General features: G+C 41.0%; 1 protein-coding gene across 5 annotated transcripts in view; it reads left to right on the forward strand.

Moving 5' to 3' along the window:
• The window catches only part of dock1 (dedicator of cytokinesis 1), a 617,564-nt gene that overhangs the window by 190,677 nt on the left and 405,726 nt on the right, over positions 1-21,161 (forward strand). For all 5 annotated transcript variants that reach the window (XM_078223434.1, XM_078223435.1, XM_078223436.1 and 2 more), the window contains exons 21-24: positions 4,783-4,883; positions 10,557-10,691; positions 19,814-19,922; positions 20,409-20,479. In XM_078223434.1, coding sequence (XP_078079560.1) covers positions 4,783-4,883; positions 10,557-10,691; positions 19,814-19,922; positions 20,409-20,479 — 416 coding nt within the window. The remainder of the gene's footprint in view (positions 1-4,782; positions 4,884-10,556; positions 10,692-19,813; positions 19,923-20,408; positions 20,480-21,161) is intronic.

The following is a 21,161-nucleotide window of genomic DNA, read 5'->3' on the forward strand; positions in this document are numbered from 1 at the left end:
TTTATTATTTCCTAAACTGAGGTTATAAATATACTCATTTTCTGAATGACACCTGTTCAGTACTCACTCTAATGCTATTTTTGAGGATGTACTATACAGTTTAAATTTAATTCTCCTTCTTGTATTTATCATGAACAAGTTGAGAATTTTGGAGCAAGCAGGGTGCATCACAGAAACGATTTGTAAATACTTAATTTTAATTCTGACAGCTGTCCCTTTTGAATCAATTAACAGACTGTTCTGTGGGGTGTTTTCAAAAAAACAATTTACATCAATGATGATTCAATTGCATTTACATTTTTTTATATCTGCTGTAAGCTTTATTATAACCTTATTCTTAAATTATATGAATTACTCACTTAGCCTTCTTTTGAAAGATAATCAATAAATGGAAGCTGAAAAAATAATGGAATTTTCCCAGTAGCTTGCCGTCAATCTGTTTTGAACAATAGTCCAGTAAGTCCTGCTGGAAGCTGAAGACAATACCGGATAGCAGTCAGAACAACAAAGAACAGTACAGCACAGGAACAGGCCCTTCGGCCCACCAAGCCTGCGCCGATCATGTTGTCCTATCTAGACCAACTGCCTGGATCCCTCTATTCCCCGTTTGTTCATATGTCTATCCAGATAAGTCTTAAATATCACTGACGTGTCTGCCTCAACCACCTCACTTGGCAGTGCATTCCAGGCCCCCACCAACCTCTGTGTAAAAAAACTTCCCCTGCACATCTCTACTGAACCTTTCCCCCTTACCTTGAATTTGTGCCCTTGTAATTGTCATTTTTGCCCAAAGAAAAAGCTTCCAACTGTTCACCTTATCAATGCCCCTCATAAATTTATGAACTTCTATCAGGTGCCCCTCAGCCTCCATCTTTCCAGGGAGAACACTTCCAGTTTATTCAATCTCTCCTCATAGCTAATACCCTCCATACCAGGCAACATCCTGGTAAACCTTTTCTGTATTCCCTCCAAAACCTCCATGTCCTTCTGGTAGTTTGGTGACCTGAATTGGACAAAGTATTCCAAATGTGGCCGAACCAATGTTTTGTATAACTCTAATATAATTTGCCAACTTTTATATTCAATGCCCTGGTGAATGGGGGCAAGCGTGTCATATGCTTTCTTCACCATCTTTGCTGCCACTTTTAAGGTCTGTGGACCTGTACTCCCAGATCTCTGTGTGTGTCTATGCTCCTGATGGTTTTGCCATTTATTTTATAGCTCCCACCTGAATTGGATCTACCAAAATGCATCACCTCGCATTTGTCCGGGTTAAATTCCATCTGCCATTTCTCTGCCCAATTTTCCAGCCTATCTATATCCTGCTGTATTCTCTGACAATCTTCATCACTATCCAGAACTCCAGCAATCTTAGTATCATCCGCAAACTTGCTAATCAGACCAGCTGCGTTTTCTTCCAAGTCATTTAAATACATTACAAACAACAGATGTCCCAGCACTGATCCCTGTGGAACACCACTAGTTACAGACCTCCATTCAGAAAGACACCCTTCCACCGCTACCCTCTATCTTCAATGGCCAAGCCAGTTCTGAATCCATTTAGCTAGTTTACCCTTGATCCCATGTGATTTAACCTTTTGCACTAGCCTGCCAGGAGGGACCTTGTCACATGCTTTACTAAGGTCCATGTTGGCAACATCCACAGCCCTCCCTTGTCAATCGTTTTTGCCGTCTCCTCGAAAAACTCACCTCCCTCGTACAAAACCATGCTGTCTGTCGCTAGTAAGACCATTCAGTTCCAAATGTGTACAGATCCTATCCTTGAAAATCTTCTCCAACAATTTCACTATCACTGACGTCAAGCTCACTGGCCTATAATTACCCGGGTTATTCTTGCTACCCTTCTTAAATAACGGGACAACATTGGCTATCCTCCAATCCTCTGGGACCTCACCTGTAGCCAACGAGGAAAGAAAGATTTCTGTTCGAGGCCCACCAATTTCCTCTCTTGTCTCCCTCAGTAACCTTGGATAGATGCCATCTGGCCCTGAGGATTTGTCTACCTTAATTCTTTTTAATATATCTAACACTTCCTCCCTCATAATGATGACTTGCTCTAGAGGGTTTACATACCCCTCTGAGACACCATCAATCAACCTGTCCCTCTCCTTTGTGAATACCCATGCAAAGTACTCAAGGATCTCACCCACTTCCTTTGGTTCTATGCATAAGTTCCTTCCTTTGTCCTTGAGTGGACCAACTCTTTCTCTAGCAACCCCCTTATTCCTAGTATATGTATAAAATGCTTTGGGATTCTCCTTAATCCTGCCTGCCAAGGACATTTCGTGACCCCCTTTTTGCCCTCCTAACTCCCTGTTTGAGTTATTTTCTACTTTCCCTGTATTCTTCAAGTACTTCTTTTTTTTTTTGTTGCCTAAATCTTGTGTATGAATCATTTTTCTTTTTGACTAGACTCTCAATTTCTCTGGTCATCCACAGTTCCCAACTCCTGCCTTTCCTGTCCTTCCTTTTCACAGGCACATGCCTGGCCTGCACTCTGATCAACTGCTCCTTAAATTTAGCATCTTAACTCTCGGACAACACTTGTCCTTTTCCATGACTATCCGAAAACTTACGGAATTGTGGTAACTGTTTGCCACATGTTGCCCCACTGCAACTTTGATGACCTCGCCGGGCTTATTCCCTCATACCAGGTCCAGTATAGCCCCCTCTCTAGTCGGACTATCTACATATTGTTCCAAAAAGCCTTCCTGGACACACTTAAATTCCTCACCATCCGGACCGCTAACCCTAAGGGATTCCAGTCAATATGAGGAAAATTCAAATCTCCCACTAAAACAACCCTATTATTTTGACATCTGTCCAGAATCTACTTACATATCCATTCTTCAACTCCCCATGGGCTTTTGGGAGGCCTGAAGTACACCCCCATAATAGTGACTGCCTCCTTCCTGTTTCTGAGCTCTTCCCGCAGTGTCTCATTACATGATTCCTCCAAGGTGTCCTCCCTCTCTACAGCTGTAGTATGTTCCCTAATCAGTATTGCAACTCCCCCACCTTTTTTTGCCTTCCCCCCCTGCCTCACCTAAAACACCTATATCCTGGAACATTTAGCTGCCAGTCCCGTCCCTCTTTTAACCACGTCTCCGTTACTGCAACCACATCTAAGTTCCGTGTATGAATCAAGGCTCTAAGGTCACCTGTCTTACCTGTTATACTCCTTGCATTGAAGCAGATGCACTCCAGACCTCCAGGCTTCCAAGCCCACTAAGTTCTACCTCCCCCAGCCTGCTCTTCCTCAGCTAGCCTAGCCTTAGTCCCATGCTTATTCCCAGTCTACACTTGCTGACCTATTGTTCTGATTCCCACTCCGCTAGTTTAAACCACCCGAACCACATGAGCAAACCTCCCAGCCAGGATATTGGTGCCCCTCCAGTTCAGGTGTAACCCGTCCTCCTTGTACAGGCCCCACCTTCCTTGCAAGACATCCCAATGATTCACAAATCTGAAGCGTTCCCTCCTGCATTAGTTCTTTAGCCACTATCTCCCTGTTCCTAGCCCCACTAGCACATAGACAGGGAGTAATCCTGAGATTACTACCCTTGAAGTCCTGCATTTTAATCTTCTACCTAACTCCCTAAATTGCCATTGCAGGACCTCGCTACTCTTTCTACCTATGTCATTTGTGCCAATGTGGACAATGACATCTGTCTGATTTTCCCTCTCGCTTTAGGATGCTTTGTACACGCTCAAGTTTTGCTGATGCTACAGTATTGTTAAAGTGTAGGAGGAGGCTCGTGGCCATCGTTTCGGTGCTGTCTTCACGAAGGAGCAATTTACCTAATGCCACTCAGCCACCTTCTTCCTGGAGCCCCGCCCATTCGTCCTGATACTTTCTGGGAAATTGTGCACATAACACATGCTTAGGATCTGCTTTCATTTAACAGAATCTGACAGAACAATTATTAAATGAAGGAAAATGCATTTTGAATGTATAATTTCTTCCATCTGTTTTGTTTGGTACATTCTCCTGATTGACCATTCACAAATGGTTGTTTTCTGCAGTTTCTTGATGATGTCCTTAACTTATTGTTAGATTACATTGTCCTACTATTTTACTTTGATCAAGAAAATGTTGCAGAAAGAAGGAGTGAGCTTGGAAGATGCTTAGGGATTTAAGGAACAGAAATGGCTTGTATGATTTTAAAAAGGTAGCAAAAAAGGTGGGGTAGGTCATGTCTTGGAGTTGGCTTAGAGGGTTGGGGAGCAGAAACTTCTGATAGAGCCAAAGAAAGACCTTGATGTAGAACATTAATATTAGCACTGCATTCCTTTCCTAATCCCTGTCCTTGCACTTCACCTCTCTTTTCTGCTTTAAGATGTTACTTCAACCTACTTATTTGACATAGCTTTTGGTGCCCTATCAGAATATTTATTTGTATGGCTTTGTGTCAAATTTTGTTTGATAAGGCTCAAGTAATGTGCCTTGGGAAATTTTGTGAGTTAAAGGTACTAAATAGATGCCGGTTCTGGTTGTATATGGCTATTTACTGTAAATTTTAATTGTTTTGCATTTACCTTAAATAGCAGAATCATTTGTCAGTGTTTGCCGACAAAATTAATTTTAGAGTAATTATAGTATTTGGAGTTACTAGAGTTGTAAATTTATTGTTGTATTTATTTATTCTTGTATTATTTATTCAGCACAGTGCACTGTGCCAACTATATCATGTTAAACAGTTAGATACAGATTTATTCAAGTTACAGGCTCAATAAGTATTTTTTTCCCCCACAATACAGGTATTTATTATTGGGCTGATTGCTGATAGAAAATTCCAGCATTTCAACCCTGTCCTTGAAACCTATATCAAAAAGCACTTCAGCGCAACCTTGGCTTACACGTAAGTGTTTCATATGATCTGTTCCTTAAAATCTGCATGAAATATAATGCATTCTGATTAGTTGTTTTCAAGACAACTAGTCAGAACTAGTGTTTGTATGAAAGTATGTGTAAAATGTGGAAAATACTCAGAAGAGCTGACAGCGCCGGTGGAGAGAAAAACAGTTGGTGTTCTGTGTCAAAAATGAAAAAGAGTCATATTCTACTCAAGACATTAGCTCTCTTTCCACAGATGTTGCCAGACTGCTGAGTATTTCCAGTACTTTGTTTTAATTCAGATGTTCAGCATCCACGGCATTTTGCTTATATGTAAAATGTTATGCATCGTTTCCCAGTGAGAAGTATCCACAAGATATGTATATCTTCTTTGTTTCATACTCATCAAAGTGGTTTGTTGATTCACTTGAAGCTATTCTGCTGATCATTGAATATCTGGAAGTCTACCGCTGTGACCGAGTCCCCAGCTCAATTTCTGCCAATGCAGTCACACCTTAATGTAAATCTTTCAGCTGTTGTAGCTGGCTGTGTTGGTCAGGACCATACTCATGAATGGGGGTCTGAAAATTAGTTGAGTCATCCTTCTGTTCTAGATCTACTGGCACTGGGAAATTGTTAGTGTTGAAGTCTCTCATATACAATATCTGGAATTAAGAATCTACTGTCGACCATGAATTGATTGTCGGGAAAACACATCTGGTTCACTGATGTCCTTGAGGGAAGGAAATCTGCCATCCTTACCTGGTCTAGCCTACATGTGACTCCAGAGCCACAGCAATGTGGTTGACTCTCTGTCCTCTGAAATGGCCTAGCAAGTCACTCAACTGTATCACGCAAGGGCAACTATGGATGGGGAATAAATGTTGGCCAACCAGCGACCCCATGTCCCACGAATGAATAAAAAAAAGCACCCATTTATGCAAAAGATAGATTACTCTTACCTGCCTTTACTAAATTTGCCATGATTATGGACTGAGGAATAGCAACTTGAATGCACAGCAGATCTGAATCACGTGTGATTCACCAGAAACAGATAGGTTGCTTATTTCAGCTGAACATTCAGATAAGATCAATGGCAATGGCTCTGGCCATTGTGAAGATGGCCACAGTCTTGAAGTTTTATGCAACCAGATGGTGAAATCAGTTAAAATGTAGTGTGAAAATGCGTACTGGAGGCAATGGATGCCTTTTTGAGATAGCACTTGCTTTGTTCCCCTCAGTGAGTTTAATCCGGGAGCAGTCACCTCATCAGTTGCTGGAGGACAGTCAAAAGCCTGCAGCCAGTGCCCCCACATTGTCTCCTTTGGGGAAGGCTGACTGTTGTAAATGCCTTATGAAGACAGCGCAACTGGAAATTTCCATCTCTCCCCTCCCAAGAACCTCTGGCCAATCAGAGGCAGGCAGCTCTCTATTGCAGGCAGTGCCACTGGGAATGGTGGAAGTTGCTGGCAACTAGAGGCTCAGGATTAATGAGGGACCCAGGCCACAAGTGAGTGGGTGGTGGGGAGTTGCTGTCTAGGCCTAGGGGTGTGTTGGAAAGAAAGGTGAGCTCCTCATTCTCAATGGCAGGTCCTGATCAGGTGCTGAATGCTTGATAACAAGGGACACCCTGGTTTTCGGACAGCCTGCATGATGACCATCACAACTGCCACTGATTGAATATCAGCAGCTTGGGATGAGACTCTTACGTGAGAATTAATTGCCTCCCAGCCTGCAAACATGCCTTGGTGGAGGGCATTACATTTCCAACCAATTAAATCTATCAGCCACAAAATTTTCCATTCAACAATTTTACCAGGGTGCACATTATGGGTATCAACCGTGCAGTCACCTGAACTTCTTATCATCATCCCATGGCCTTGATCAAATTCTCATTCCTGCCTTCTGAGGCTTAGTCAGTTCTGTTTGGGCAATCTGCACTGCTGTTAACAACCGTTCCTCTTCATTTATGCTTGATAATTCATCTAGTGCTCCGTGCTGCCACTCACAAGCTGAAATATTATTTGACTCAGTGTTCTAAGTTGAAGTGCTGGTGAAACCTCGGGGTCAGCTGTTCCTGAGCAGCAATAAAAATAGAAGAGAACCCTGTTAGAATACTGTCAGTAATACAGCTTTTGAAATAGAGTTTGCTTGGCAAATTATTCTGCATTCTGTGTTAGGTGGAATTTTCTGTTTGGCAATTTTCCCAGAAGTACAGAGCATAATAGGTACCAACCATGCGGTCACTTGAACCATAATCTAAATGAAGTTCTCATTCCTGCCTCCTCGAGTTTAGTGAGTTCTTAAGCCAACTATTTGGACAATCTCCATTGATGTTCTCCTTAACTTATGCTTTATAATTCATCTTGTGCTCTGTGCTGCCACTCACAAACTGAAATACTGTTTGATTCAGTGTTCTAAGTTACTGTGAGGTACTGGCGAAAACTCTGGGTCAGCAATAGAAATAGAAGAGAACCCTGTTAGAATGCTGTCAGTAATACACCTCTTCAAATAAAGTTTGCTTGGCAAATTATTGTGCATTGTGTGTTAGGTGGAAGAAGGAAAACAAACAAGGCTGTGTCATTACACCTACACTCTCCCATTTTCCGTGCTGCAATACTGCATCTCACCTCCCCAGAGTGCGGAAACAATCTGCAGAACACGCCGTCTTCAATCCAAAAACAAAACCACTGCAATCTCAGTCATTCAGCTGTATTGTGTGTGCTCACTTAGCAACTGAACTTCAGGTAATTGTCGAGTCCTTCTCTGAAGCATAAGCGAAAATGGGCCTCTCACTTAAACAAATAGAAAACTAATATCCTCTTCGAACCAGCTCCTATAGTTAAACACCTCTCCCTATCATTTTCCCTATCTTGGGAGCCTCCTCTAGATGAAAGCAGGCAGAAGAAAAAAATCATCATCATCTCTAGTGTGCCAGCTCAGCCTTCAGTTGGCTGAGGAAAAGCATAATTGAGGACAAGGATCTCAAACCTGAGACTAAGATCGTAGTTTACTTGGGTAGCAGTGATCTCCGCAATCTTTTATACTTTGGAGAATTGGACAATGTACAGTAGGCACCTCAAAATATTGGAGAAAAACTACCAATGGGTTCCTTTGCAAGATCCTCCAAAACTGGTGACAAAACAGACATTTCAACGACAGCACTATCTCCCAAGCCAACTTTCCCGGCATTAAACCACTAATCAATCAATTAGTTTCACGGTGGGATATATCATTTGCGTGTTTGACACCTGACACATGAATCAACTACTCTACATAGAACTTGTTTGCGGAGGAGACTCCCAGGAGGACAATGAAAACATACCTGTAGACTTATGGGAGATACTGGTTTGTGTCTACCACATAGCTTGGCATAAAAAACACTGAGAGACTTCATGGGGAACATGCAGAGGCGAAGTCGAGGTATTGCAGGAGCACACTCCAAACACCATTTAGTAAACCCTTCAAACCTCATCTGCTTTGCAAGCTCAGTCTGCAGATCACACATTGGCGTTATCAGCTATTTGAATGAACTGGAGTGGAAATAAGCCATCCTTTATCTCGAGGAGCTATTTATGAAGAATTTTGAGGTGAAAGGAAAGTAATAAACAAAGGGTGGCATATCATAACAATGGTGTAATTTGTCTAGTATAGCTTTGTAGAGTGACTGTGGTTTGTTTTGCTTGTTCTGCATGCTCCATCCAACTGCCTGTTAACATCGCTCAGCTCCAAAGGGAGTAATGTTTGTTGACTGGAGTCGTATCTCAGTGATTCAGACTCGGTCATCCTACTACTTTTTTTCTTGCTCTTTGTGCAAGCTGTAATTCTCAATCTGGGAGACATTTAATGCAACTCCTTTTTAAGTGCAAGTACCATTTCTTTAACGGCTGTTCCTTCATTGGAGATCTTGTTACTTGATCCTTTCTCTTTCATTTTGCATCTTTTTTCATTCTGCACATGATCTCTCCACCCAAGAGAACAAGAGCAACACTGATGTGGGATTCCAATGCTGTTATGTACCTCTCCAAATCACATGCGACTTTGACTTGGACATGTATCCTAGTTTGATCTGGAGACTCTCAAACATTGTGATAGGTATCCATGTGTGTGAGACACTTTATTTTGGTCAAGGACATGATTCACAAACTTTCATTTGATGTTTTGCCTCCTGATTGAACATCGCTTGCTTTCTTCTATGCTAATAATGCTCTTCGCATGTTGGAAAGGTCTAGCTTGCTTTTAAATCCTAACAAGAGAATGCTATCGTGGATCGTATAATATTATTAAATAAGCTGTCTGGTGTGTGATGTTATAGACTGCTGGAATGTAGACTTGGATTTGGTTATTTAACAAGTCATGTTTGCCATGCTGTTGAGGTTGTGCTGAGTTACAGAGAACAGCAGGTTTCTGCAATGGAGCATTTAGACGATTTACAAAGATTTCTGAAGACCATAATCCTTATATTGTTGGTGCGTTGGCAATATTATGGCTCATAATGATGGAATAGAATGGATAGAAATTTTAAATTATCTGTTTTCTTTTGGGTGTTAGGAGCCTAAGTGGAATGAACTAATACGCAAGTCCGCGGTCCAAAGCTTCCAAATTTTATTTTATGTGTAATTGTCTCACGGAGTTCAGGTGGATGCCTGGAGAAATTGAAATGCAGCAGCAGTGCAGCACATGTTACATAGCACTTACTGCACTGAAACAGGCCATTCGGCACATTAGATCCAAGGCCATAGCTTTGGACCATGCAAGCCTCCTCACCGTTCTTCATCTCACCGTAACAACATATCTTTATATTCCTTTCTTCCTCATATGCTAGATAAAACCAGCTTCCCTTTAAATGCATCTATGCTCGTTGCCTCAAATACTCCATGTGGTAGCAAGCTCCCCTCTCTGGACAAAGGAGTTCCACCTTAATTCCCCATTGATTTATTTGTGACTATCTTATATTCATGGCTCTTAATTTTTGCCCACATGTGGAAACATCTTCTTTATGATTTCACTATTAAACACGTAATCTTAAACACCACTATCAGGTGTCCCCTAATTTTTATCTTTTTGAGCGAAAGGAGCCCGAAACCTGTTCAGTTTTTCTTCAGTATAACTTCACAGTTCTGGTATCATTCTAGGTGATTTTTGCACCTTCTCCAGTCTCTATAGTCTTATGACAATGTGGAGACCTGAATCCTGAGATCAGGATTAAAATACATTTATGTAGTTAACATAAATGGATCTATTCTCTGCATCAGACATGAGTGCTTGCTGTTAAAACCGGATATAAAATGTTTTAAATGTTCCATTCTCCAGTGCTAAGATCCTTTGCAAAAAATTGCAAGAAAATACAAATGTTGCAACATGCTTGCATTGTTTAGGTTTTGGGAATATATTTGCTCAAAAGAGATGCCCTGAAGTGGAGGGGCTCTGATTTGCCAGTCTACTGTGAAATGATGTAGTGAAATTTACATTGAATCTTACTTGTAAATCTTAGTTGCTATCCTGGGAGAGGATCACCATCTGACACAGGAGATGCATGTACTCAGGATTTAGCAACAGTAGTAAATTGGTTTTATGGAAAGGGTTGGTGGAACAATCTGCAATCGGGCTTTCTGCAGATAGTGAAATGTTTGGTTTAATTTTCTAAAGCATCAAAATATGTATATATTGAACTGACTACGCCTTAATTTTTAATCAGGAAACTTACCACAGTATTGAAAAACTATGTGGACAATGCAGAGAAACCTAATGTGACAGACCAACTCTTCAAAGCAATGAAATCCTTAGAATATGTCTTCAAATTCATTGTTCGTTCAAGAATACTCTTTAATCAGTGAGTATTAAATCTGTTGTAATGATTTTGCTGTCCTCATGAACCCATCAAAAAATGTTTGAAAATATATTTTATCATGTTGTTGGCTAATTACATTTTCTGAATTGGAAGTCTCTTAAGCTACCGAATTTGACCCGAGGAAATTCATAGAGGCCTCCACATTAGCATCCAGATTATGTGATTTAAAAGATCACAGAATTATGGGCAAAAGTGGGCTATGCACATAAACTAAATAGGCCAAGTCTCCTTTACCTTTCATCTTTTGTCAAACCTTCTATCCAAATGAATCTTTGTCAAACGACTGATCATGCCCCCCACTCCTTGACACTCAAACGTGATTATCCTCTAGTTGCATTTGTTTGGAGGTCACAAGATTGCATTCAGATTTTGTGCTCCGAACACAGGTGGTTAATAAAACATATGGGATTCTGAGCTTCACAGAGCATTAAAGCAAGGAAGTTATGATAAACTTGTAGAAATACTGGTTTGGCATCAAGTGGAATATTCTGTCCAGTTCTGGACAGCACACTTTGGGAAGGATATGAAGGCATCATGTAGGGTACAGAAAAAATCCATGAAAATGATTCTGGGGATGAGAAGCTTTCGTTGTGTGAATAGATTAAAGAAGCTGGGGTTGTTCTCCTTGGAGAGAGAAGAAGAAATTTGATAGAAATGTTCAAAATTTGAAAAATCTGGACAGAGTGGATCAGGAGAAATTGTTCCTGCTGGCAGAAGGATTGAGAACCAGTGGACACCGATTAAGGAACAACTACAACATTACAGGAAACAGTTTTTATGTTGCGAGTTCTGGAATATACTGCCTGATAGTTTGATGGAGGTAGATTCAATCAAGGCTTTTAAAAGAGAATTGGATACTCATGTAAGGTGGTGCAGGGCCATGGGGAAAGGATGGCTGAGTGGGATTGGATGAGTTGCCCTTGCAGAGAGCTGACATGTTCAAGATGGGCCTGGTAGAATCCTTTTGAGCTTTAACCATTTTATGATTCCATGCCTGCTTTAGAGCTAAATCAGATTATTTTAGAGATTATATGCATCTTGTTTAAATAGCAAAACAACATAAGACAGAATTTTACGGCTCCGTCGTGACAGGGGCTGGAAAGTGTGATGAGCTGTTGAAAAATTAATTGACTTCGGCAGGACGGGAAAAGCCCACCTGTGGCAAGGCCCATGAAATTGCACCCGAAAATTTTGATTCTTGGAATAAATCTTTATTGTATTTTGTATGCGACTTACTTTGGGATCTTCTATTTAACATGTTTGTTTTGTTTATTAAGTGACCGATGTATACACTTTATATGTAGGAAGGATAAAATTTTGTTAGTTTAATCTCACTGGGGGTGATTGTCCCAAACAAATTCTGTGTGTCAAATGTGGGCAAAAACTGGAGTAAATCCTGCTAGTTTTTTCAGCGGGAGTTTCAAAATGAATCTCCCACATCTGTGCACTGCAAAGTGCAGTAGAGTAAATCACGCTGAAATTCAGTTGCTGGGGCCTATTCCTGCTGGAGAGGCTGGCAGCAAAGTGCTGAGCAGGCCACTGCGCATGTGCTGATCTGTCTGCGCCGAGATTGGCGCATGCGCATTGGCCCATGTCTGCCACACTCCCGATCGCTGACCAGCTTGACTGCTCCCCCCCCCCCCCCCCCCCCCCCCCAATGGCCCGATTGCTGGCTCCCCCAAACATGCCCGGGCCAGCCTCGATCCCTCCCTCCTGGGCGCAGCCCCGTTGCCCAAGGCAAGATCTCCCCTCTACCCTATCCCTCCCTCCCTCCTACCGGCAGCTCCGACACCTCCCCCTCCTGCAGCCTCAACGCGCCCCCCCCCCCCCCCACCCCCCCAAGCCTCAACCACCCTCTCCCCAGCAGTTTGCACCTCCCCCCTCAAACCAATCGCTGGCCCCCCTTATTCTGTCACAGCCCAAAGTGCAGAGTGGCAGCGGGATGATCCCCCCCCCAAACAGATTGTCCCCTGATGGCCCCGTTCCCTTTGGTCCCCGCCCCCCTGGAACTGCCCGATGCCTGATGGGAAGTGCCGGAGGGCCCATGCTGGCACTGCCAAGGTGGCAATGCCCAGGGAGCACCCTCTTCTCCCCCCCCCCCCCCCCCCCCCACCCCTCGATTGCCACCCCTTCACTCCATCGGGGCCAGGTTGCCAGATCCCTGCAAGTGGGGAGCTATATAGTAAACCCCGCTGGAGTGAACCATTCCTGGCGGGAGAGGGGGTGGGAGGCTAGCGGGCCTGGAGACTTCGGGCCCGCAAATGAGATTTAAAATATATGGAAATTAGGGTCTGCATATATTAGGCACTGGGCTGCGAGACGCATGGAGGCCGTGGCACCCAGTGGGACCCCCGCAAAACGGCCTCTGCTCGAGTCTGCTGGCTAACTGTGCTAAAAAAGCAGTGCAGTGGGATGGGAGAATCGCCCTCACTGATTTTCAATGTGGTCATGTTTTCCTGTTCAATTTTTTTCATGCTTCCCAATTAACTCAAATTAGGGTACATTTCCATGGCGACCAGAAGCTTATCAGTGTGTCATTTGCCCATTGTTCACGTGACTATTGCTCAAACGGCTTGGCTGATTGCATAGTCCTGGCAATTGCTACATATGCTGCTTTAGTAAATTTTTCTGTAATGTTCAGAAGTAATCTGGCGACATTGATAATGCTAGTTTTTGTATAATTTAAGTAATAAATCACTTGCTGCAACTGTATCATTCACACTCCTCCCAACTCAAGCCCAGACAAAAAGTGTTGGTGTGCTATTCAACCAATCTGAAAGAAGAGTTTGATCTCTCCTCAACCAGTGTCCAGGTACATTATTAGAATTCTGATCAGGATTAGGAGGTTCATCGTACTTTTTGCTATGGCTATTTTTCCCCTTGCTCCCTATCCCATGGCTGCTTAAGTTAATTTGTTTATTTTTATCATTACTCTGGGCAAGATCAGATACATCAGTTCTTGGACCTTCTTAGTATAACTCAGTATCACACCAGCTGCTACATTTGTCTATCAAGGTATCAGGGGAACCCAAAGTGTAGATTTTAATTGTAATGGATATAATCTTTTGGCAATTCACCAACATCATTTCTAAAATGCATTTAAGAAAAGGTATGCACTGCTGTTTTTAGTTTCAGGAGTACAGTTGATGTGTAATATATTTGTTTTCATTGGGGATGAAGATTGCACCAAGTTTTATATTGATTAAACTATATCCATCATATTGTTTATTGTTCCGTTTTATATTTGATCAATTATAGCAGCTTGCATCTGTAAATTTTCCATTTAATTCAAGCTGACAGTTATTTACACTTCAGAAAATGCTCATTTCCCTCTCTTGTTCTAACACATTTTAGTCAAAATGACAGCTTATACTGTTTTACTGCAGTATAATATTTTAATATTTAATGTATAGTGTCATCCTACCATGCATTTTAAACACTATAATATCTAATATGTGATCCATATAAGTATATTAGCGTTTTTGTTAAAAATTAATAAGTTGCATGATTATATATAGTTGGATTTCCTATAATGAAAATGCCGAAATGTTCCTGAAGGTACAATTTCCAGCTATGATTTTGTCATGGTCCTGTTAGAGACTGTTGATGTTTGAGAGAAATCTGAACATCCAGTATTTAACTGAGAGTAGTATGCCACAAGATTTCATTATCTTGAAACAAAAACTATATTGTATATAAAAATTAAACAAGGCAAGCACTAGTAATGCTATGGTTTGTAACTACCTATGCTATGAACGCAATTCCACTTATTACTTTCCCCAAGATTTGTACATTATGAAAACCTTGAAGGTTCACTCACTTTTCCTGTGACCAACTCAAAGGTATGCCATCACCCACCAGAATTCACTCTAATTCCCCTTAGTGTGTAAGGGAATCTATATTTTTAATTTTAATTTCTATGCTATGAGACAGACCTGACCTCAAAACAGAAGCTGAGCTGAAAATGAAACTGAAAGGGAAGCAACAATGATAAATGTAGAAATGGAACTGAACTTCCCAGTTTCTAAGGAAAAAAATTGAGATTGAGAAATCAAAACTGAAACTTTGTTGAAAGATCTAAAAGGACCTTGATCAATAGCAGTTATTGAGTCCACTGCAGCAAAACAAACAAGCTGAAGAACACTCAAGAAGAAGAGTCTAGATCGAGTGGCTAAAATAGGCAAAGAAAAGAGGTTGCTGCAGCTGTTTCTGTTACCCAGAAGATAACAACAGTGCTGGATCTGTGCCATCCAGATTGAGTTGAGTAGGTTCTGCAGTTATGTGCCCTTTGTGGCAAAGGCCGAGTGCGTGGAACTCAGTTTGGTTACATGTTGCTGTCATTTGGGGATTACATATGCTCGTAGGAGTTGGAACTGAAATTCCACAATGAGGAAGACCAAATTTGAAAGTCGCTTTAACTAAATATCAACATCCTGGGTGTTACCATTGGCCAGAAGCTGAAATAGACTAGCCATATAATTTATGTTACTATATGAGCAGGTCAGATGCTAGAAATCCTTTGGCAAATAACTCGCCTGTTATTTGTCACTGTTATTTGTCATTTATATTAATGATCTGGATGAGAATTTAGGAGGCATGGTTAGCAAGTTTGCAGATGACACCAAGATTAGTGGCATAATGGACAGTGAAGAAGGTTATCTCGGATTGCAACGGGATCTTGATCAATTGGGCCAGTGGGCTGACGAATAGCAGGTGGAGTTTAATTTAGATAAATGCGAGGTGATGCATTTTGGTAGATCAAACCAGGGCGGGGCTTACTCAGTTAATGGCAAGGCGTTGGAGAGAGTTATTGAACAAAAAAGATCTCGAGGTACAGATCATAGCTCCTTGAAAGTGGAGTCACAAGGTGGACAGAGTGGTGAAGAAGGCATTTGGCATGCTTGGTTTCGTTGGTCAGAACATTGAATACAAGAGTTGAGACGTCTTGTTGAAGTTACACAAGATATTGGTTAGGCCACACTTGGAATACTGTCTACAGTTCTGGTCAGCCTATTATAGAAAGGATATTATTAAACTAGAAAGAGTGCAGAAAAGATTTACTAGAACGCTACCGGGACTTGATGGTTTGCGTTGTAAGGAGAGGCTGGATAGACTGGGACTTTTTTCCCTGGAACGTAGGAGACTTGGGGGTTATCTTATAGAGGTCTATAAAATAATGAGGGGCATAGATAAGAGAGATAGTCAACATCTTTTCCCAATGGTAGGGGAGTCTAAAACTAGAGGGCATAGGTTTAAGGTGAGTGGGAAGAGATACAAAAGGGTCCAGAGGGGCATTTCTTTCACACAGAGGGTGGTGAGTATCTGGAACAAGCTGCCAAAGGTAGTAGTAGAGACGGATACAATTTTGTCTTTTAAAAAGAATTTAGACAGTTACATGCTGAGATGGGTGTAGAGGGATATGGGCCAAAGGCGGGCAATTAGGTTAGTGGCTTAAAAAAAAAGGGTGGCATGGATAAGTTGGGCCAAAGAGCTTGTTTCCATGCTGTAAACCTCTGTGACCTCCTAACTCCCCAAAACCTGGCCACCATCTGTAAGGCAGAAGTCAGGCATTTGATAGAATCTTCTCCACCTGCCTGGATGAATGCAGCCTCTAACAATACTCAAGAAACTCGACACCATCCAGGACAAAGCAGCCTGCTTGATTGTCACCACACCCCACAAATATTCATTCCCTCCACCACTGACGCACATTGGCAGCCATGTGTACCACCTATAAGATGCACTGCAAGAACTCGCCTAAGCTTCTTTGACAGCACCTTCCAAACCATTGGCTATTACCATCTAAAAAGACAAAGGCAGCAAAGCACTCATCACCTTGGAAATATATCGTTGTTACTTCATTGTCACTGGGTCAAAATCCTGGGACTCCTTCCCTCACAATGTGGGTGTACCTACACCACATGGATTGCAGTGGTTCACCGCCACCTTCTCGAGGGCAGTTAGAGTTGGGAAATAAATCTGGCCTGGTCTGCAATGCCCAAATTGAATGAATGAATTTTTAAAACAATTATTTTGTTTGGAACGTGACCTTCCACCTTTTTACCGAATTCATGAGCGTGGGTGCCTCAGCTCCTTGTTTGGGTTGCCAGCAGATATCCAACTGCCTTCCCACAGCTTTCAAAGCTAAATCTGCTCCCTGCTGTCTGTCATAAAGGTCCTCTTTGTCAGCCTGTTTTCCCTCATGAAATCCAAACTGCGATAGTGTTCCACCTGTGTTCCACATGATGAAGAATGAAGTTAGCATTCGCGTTGCTTGCAGCACAGGCTTAACTTACTAGCATTTATTTTCTGTGCTGCTTCAATTCAGTGAGCTGCAGCCTAAATCAAGACCGATTCTGCACCTGTCTGTTTGTTCCCAAACTAAGCTGCTTGCCTCTATCAGCAAACGTGTAGATAAATGGAACAAAAGAAACAGTAAACCAAGGCTCCACCTTGGAGCCTGAAAGGTATATTCTAAAACATATGAATTAGGTGTGAAATTTTCATAACACTTTAGGAAGTTTTCCTGCAACTGGAAGTGTTTGTTGTATGTACCATTTTGAAAATTTCAAACAGTAATTGCGTTAAATCTAAATTTACCAGAAGATCTCTCATTGGGAATCGGGATTGTGGTATGCTAAGATATGGAAATAGATCACAGATGCCTATCTGAGAATTTGGAAAAGAATATAAACAAAAATTTTTTTTTAAAATTACACAATGCAAAATAACATTATTATGTTTATGAATTGTCTTTTGTAGCTTTCACTGCTACAGATTGGATGTGGGTTTCATATTTTTGGTCAGAGCTCTGTTGCTAGCTTAATATAGATTGTGTAGTCTGAACACATGAAGTGTACTTAATTTCTTAGGAACATTGAAACCATTCAGTAGTTGAGCTGCTGATTTTGTTTTTGTTGCGTTAGGCAGTTTCTGATCATCCTTTGCTTTAATTACATGAGGAAAAACGAGCCAACTATTCAGAAGCTTTATTCATTCCGTATTCATTTAACGAAAGTAAAATATTACAGATGCTAGAAATATGAACTAGAAACAAAAAGACCTGGAAATACACATCAGTCTCTATGGAGTGAGAAACAAAGTTTGACTATTCATCATATCTAGTATTTTCTAAGCAGAGAAGGAAATAAGAGCATAATGATTAGACATCTGTTTTGTGTTCCATATATTTTAGGAATGCATTAAACTGAGTGTCTTTCCTCACTACAATTTGAATTAATTTATAAAGTAAACAACCAGTTTTAATATTGAACCCTTTTTTAAAATCTGATTATTAATAGTTATGTCAAAAGTTAGTTGGTTGGCTTGAACTAATGGCATTTGTGAGATACAGAGCGAGGGAGAAATATTTTTACTCATTTTAATTTGAGCTCATTTTTCAAATTATCACTCTTTGCATGCTAGTTAAAATATTTACATTTTCTTACTCCTGTGTATGTGAGGTGTATGTGAGGGAGGGAGAGGCACAGAATTACAGTCTACCTTGTTGTAAATTCACAGTTTCAACTTTGTTGAGAGATAAAAATTATTCATAGGTAAAGAAAATATCATGCCATTCATTTTCAGCTGCATAGAATTACAGAGTATGTTGTGAAGCTCAATCCCTAAAACATAAGAACATTTCTAGAATATCATTTAATTAATATCAAATTTTATTTAGTTGCTATTGGCTGGAACTCTCCAATTATTCACGGTGGTATTCTCTCATCTCATCGGTGGTGCATCACCTGCTGCGGGTTCTCTGTGACGTGGGGTGGCTTCAGTGGGAATTCCCATTGACAGCAGAGGGACCAGAGGATCCCACTGCTGAGAAAAGTGCTGAGGGAAGGCCAGAGAATCTGGTTATTCTTAAAGTGGCATCAGCATCCCTTTTATTATGTAGTTCTGCGAGCTCTTAGAGTGTGAGCTCTACTTGCTATTGTGTTTGTATGTGTGGACGTATGTTTGTATATCATGTTATTTACAAGCTCGATCACTCAAACTTTCCCAATGCTAAATTTTTGCTTTCCACTTCTCTCCAAGCATCAGATTCAGTTCTTACCTCCCTTCCAAGTGTAGCAATGGCCATTTAGCTTCAGGGTTGCAACTATGCGAGAGATATGACTTTCTCGAACCCAAGTTCATTTTCAAGGGGACATGAATTCACGGCACAAAATAACTTGTAATTTGGCATTAACTGCTCTTCATATCTTTAGTAATGACATTTCTTAGTTTGAACATAAAGGAAAGCAAAAAGAGAGACTTATCTACTTCCTTTGTGAAAGGTCCTACTTTATTCTCATAATAAAACGATATTAACTTTCAAAATGCCAAATGCTAGTATACAATAAAACATCCCAGAATTTGTACTAATAATCACAATTTACAAATTGGAATAGGAAGATGAATTATCTGCTATAGCACATGCAATCAGTGAAACCCAAATTTTATTGAACAATGTATTGCATGATTAAGGCTGGGTTTTTACTACAGGCTCATCATTTTTAATGTTTTGTTCAATCTTCAATTTAAAAGCGTGCCGTTAATTTGTAATTATATATACTTTAGCCTTAGTGGAACAGATTATATTTTGCCCTTTTTTTGATATAGGACCAAGGGCTTCCTTTCTTCAACAAATATTTTCATCAGAAGGCTATGGTATTTGTCATCATAAGCCAAGACTACTCGATGGAATACTTCAGTTTACAATTTTTCTTCATATACAGAATATGTAACAAAAATTTGTATTCTGTTTAGATGTACTGAAACCACTGTACCTTCTCCATAAAAATATTTTTCAGTAATTGTGCAAATCTTAGCTGATCTACGCATCTTCCGTGACCACATGCACGTAATATTATACCAGTGGTACTGGAAAAGGGCTGAATATAATGGCATTGCCGAATTCAATTTATAATTATATTTAATATTCTGTGTCTACTTGAACCATGCATGTATAATATATCTAAAAGCTTTGATGAATTAATAATTCAATATTTGTAACTAGGAGACAAATTAATTCATCAAGTACAGTTGCTTTTTTTCTTTTCAAATTTTAACTGAATCATAAGATATTGATCCGGTTTGTTTCTGGTTCCTTTAAGATTGTATGAAGATAAAGGAGAAAGTGACTTTATGGATTCCTTGAGGCAGCTCTTCAGGTCAATCAATGACATGATGAGCAGCGCTTCAGATCAGACAATTACAGTTAAGGTAAAACTTGCTGGCAAATTTAAAATAAAGAATGCTTCTTCATCTATGCTTAAACTAGGTTCGTAAATGGGTGTGCATTACTTAAGATTGTTTCAGAAAACTCAGAGTAAGCAGCTGTAAAATATTTAAACTTGTTCATTTATAACAGTTTGAAATTAGATATAGCTCTTGGGCTAAAGGAATCAAGGGATATGGGGGGAGGGGGGATCAGAATATTGAATTCGATGATTAGCCATGATCAAAATGAATGGCGAAGCAGGCTCGAAGGGCCGAATGGCCTACTCCTGCTTCTAGTTTCTGTGTTTCTATTATTGCTTTCGCTACAGAGGAACCACGAGAGGACAGGTGTCTATAATTTTTCAAGAACTCTGGTAATTTAAAAAAAGCTTAAATTGCTTTTTAAAAAAAAGGTATTCCCAAAAATGGGTTTGAAGAGTTTTATTTATTTTCAGAGCTCAGCTTATGTTATCTATGGTTGTTTTGTAGGGGGCAGCTTTGAAGTATCTACCGACAATTGTCAACGATGTGAAGCTGGTATTTGATCCCAAGGAACTTAGGTAAGGGGTGGGTTGTCCTGATGCATTCTAATGACCCAAGTTATGTTTCTTTATTCCTTGCAATATAACTTAGAACTCTTTGAGATTGTCACTTATGTTTTAGAGTTTATCCATGCAGGGTCCATTAGTGAACCATAGAATCCCTACAATGCAGAAAGAGGCCATCCAGCCCATCAAGTCTGCACTGACTCTCTGAAAGAGCATCCCACCCAGGCACTCCCCTCCACCGTATCACTGTAACCCCGACTCTCTGAAAGAACATCCCACCCAGGCACTCCCCTCCACTGTATCACTGTTTCCCCGTGCACCCACTATGGCTAATCCACCTAACCCGCACACCTTTGGACACTAGGGGGCAATTTAGTATTGCCAATCCATCTGACCTCATCTTTGGACTGTGGGATGGAACCAGAGCATCTGGAGGAGACCCACACAGACATGGGTAGGAATGTGCAAACTCCGCACAGTCACCCAAGGCTGGAATCAGACCTGGATCCTTGGCGCTCTGCGGCATCAGTGTGAACCACTGTGCCACATGCCTCCCAGCTTACTGATCATTCATTAACAGGGCCCTGGAGTACAGTGAACCTGGGTGGTTCAGATTTTGAATTACTCAGTCTGTCACAGTCCTCAAACCAGGATTGCACTTCTTGCTGCATTTATTGCAGTAGGACATCCCAAG

This window comes from Mustelus asterias, chromosome 11, assembly GCF_964213995.1.
Source record: "Mustelus asterias chromosome 11, sMusAst1.hap1.1, whole genome shotgun sequence".
NCBI lineage: Eukaryota > Metazoa > Chordata > Chondrichthyes > Carcharhiniformes > Triakidae > Mustelus > Mustelus asterias.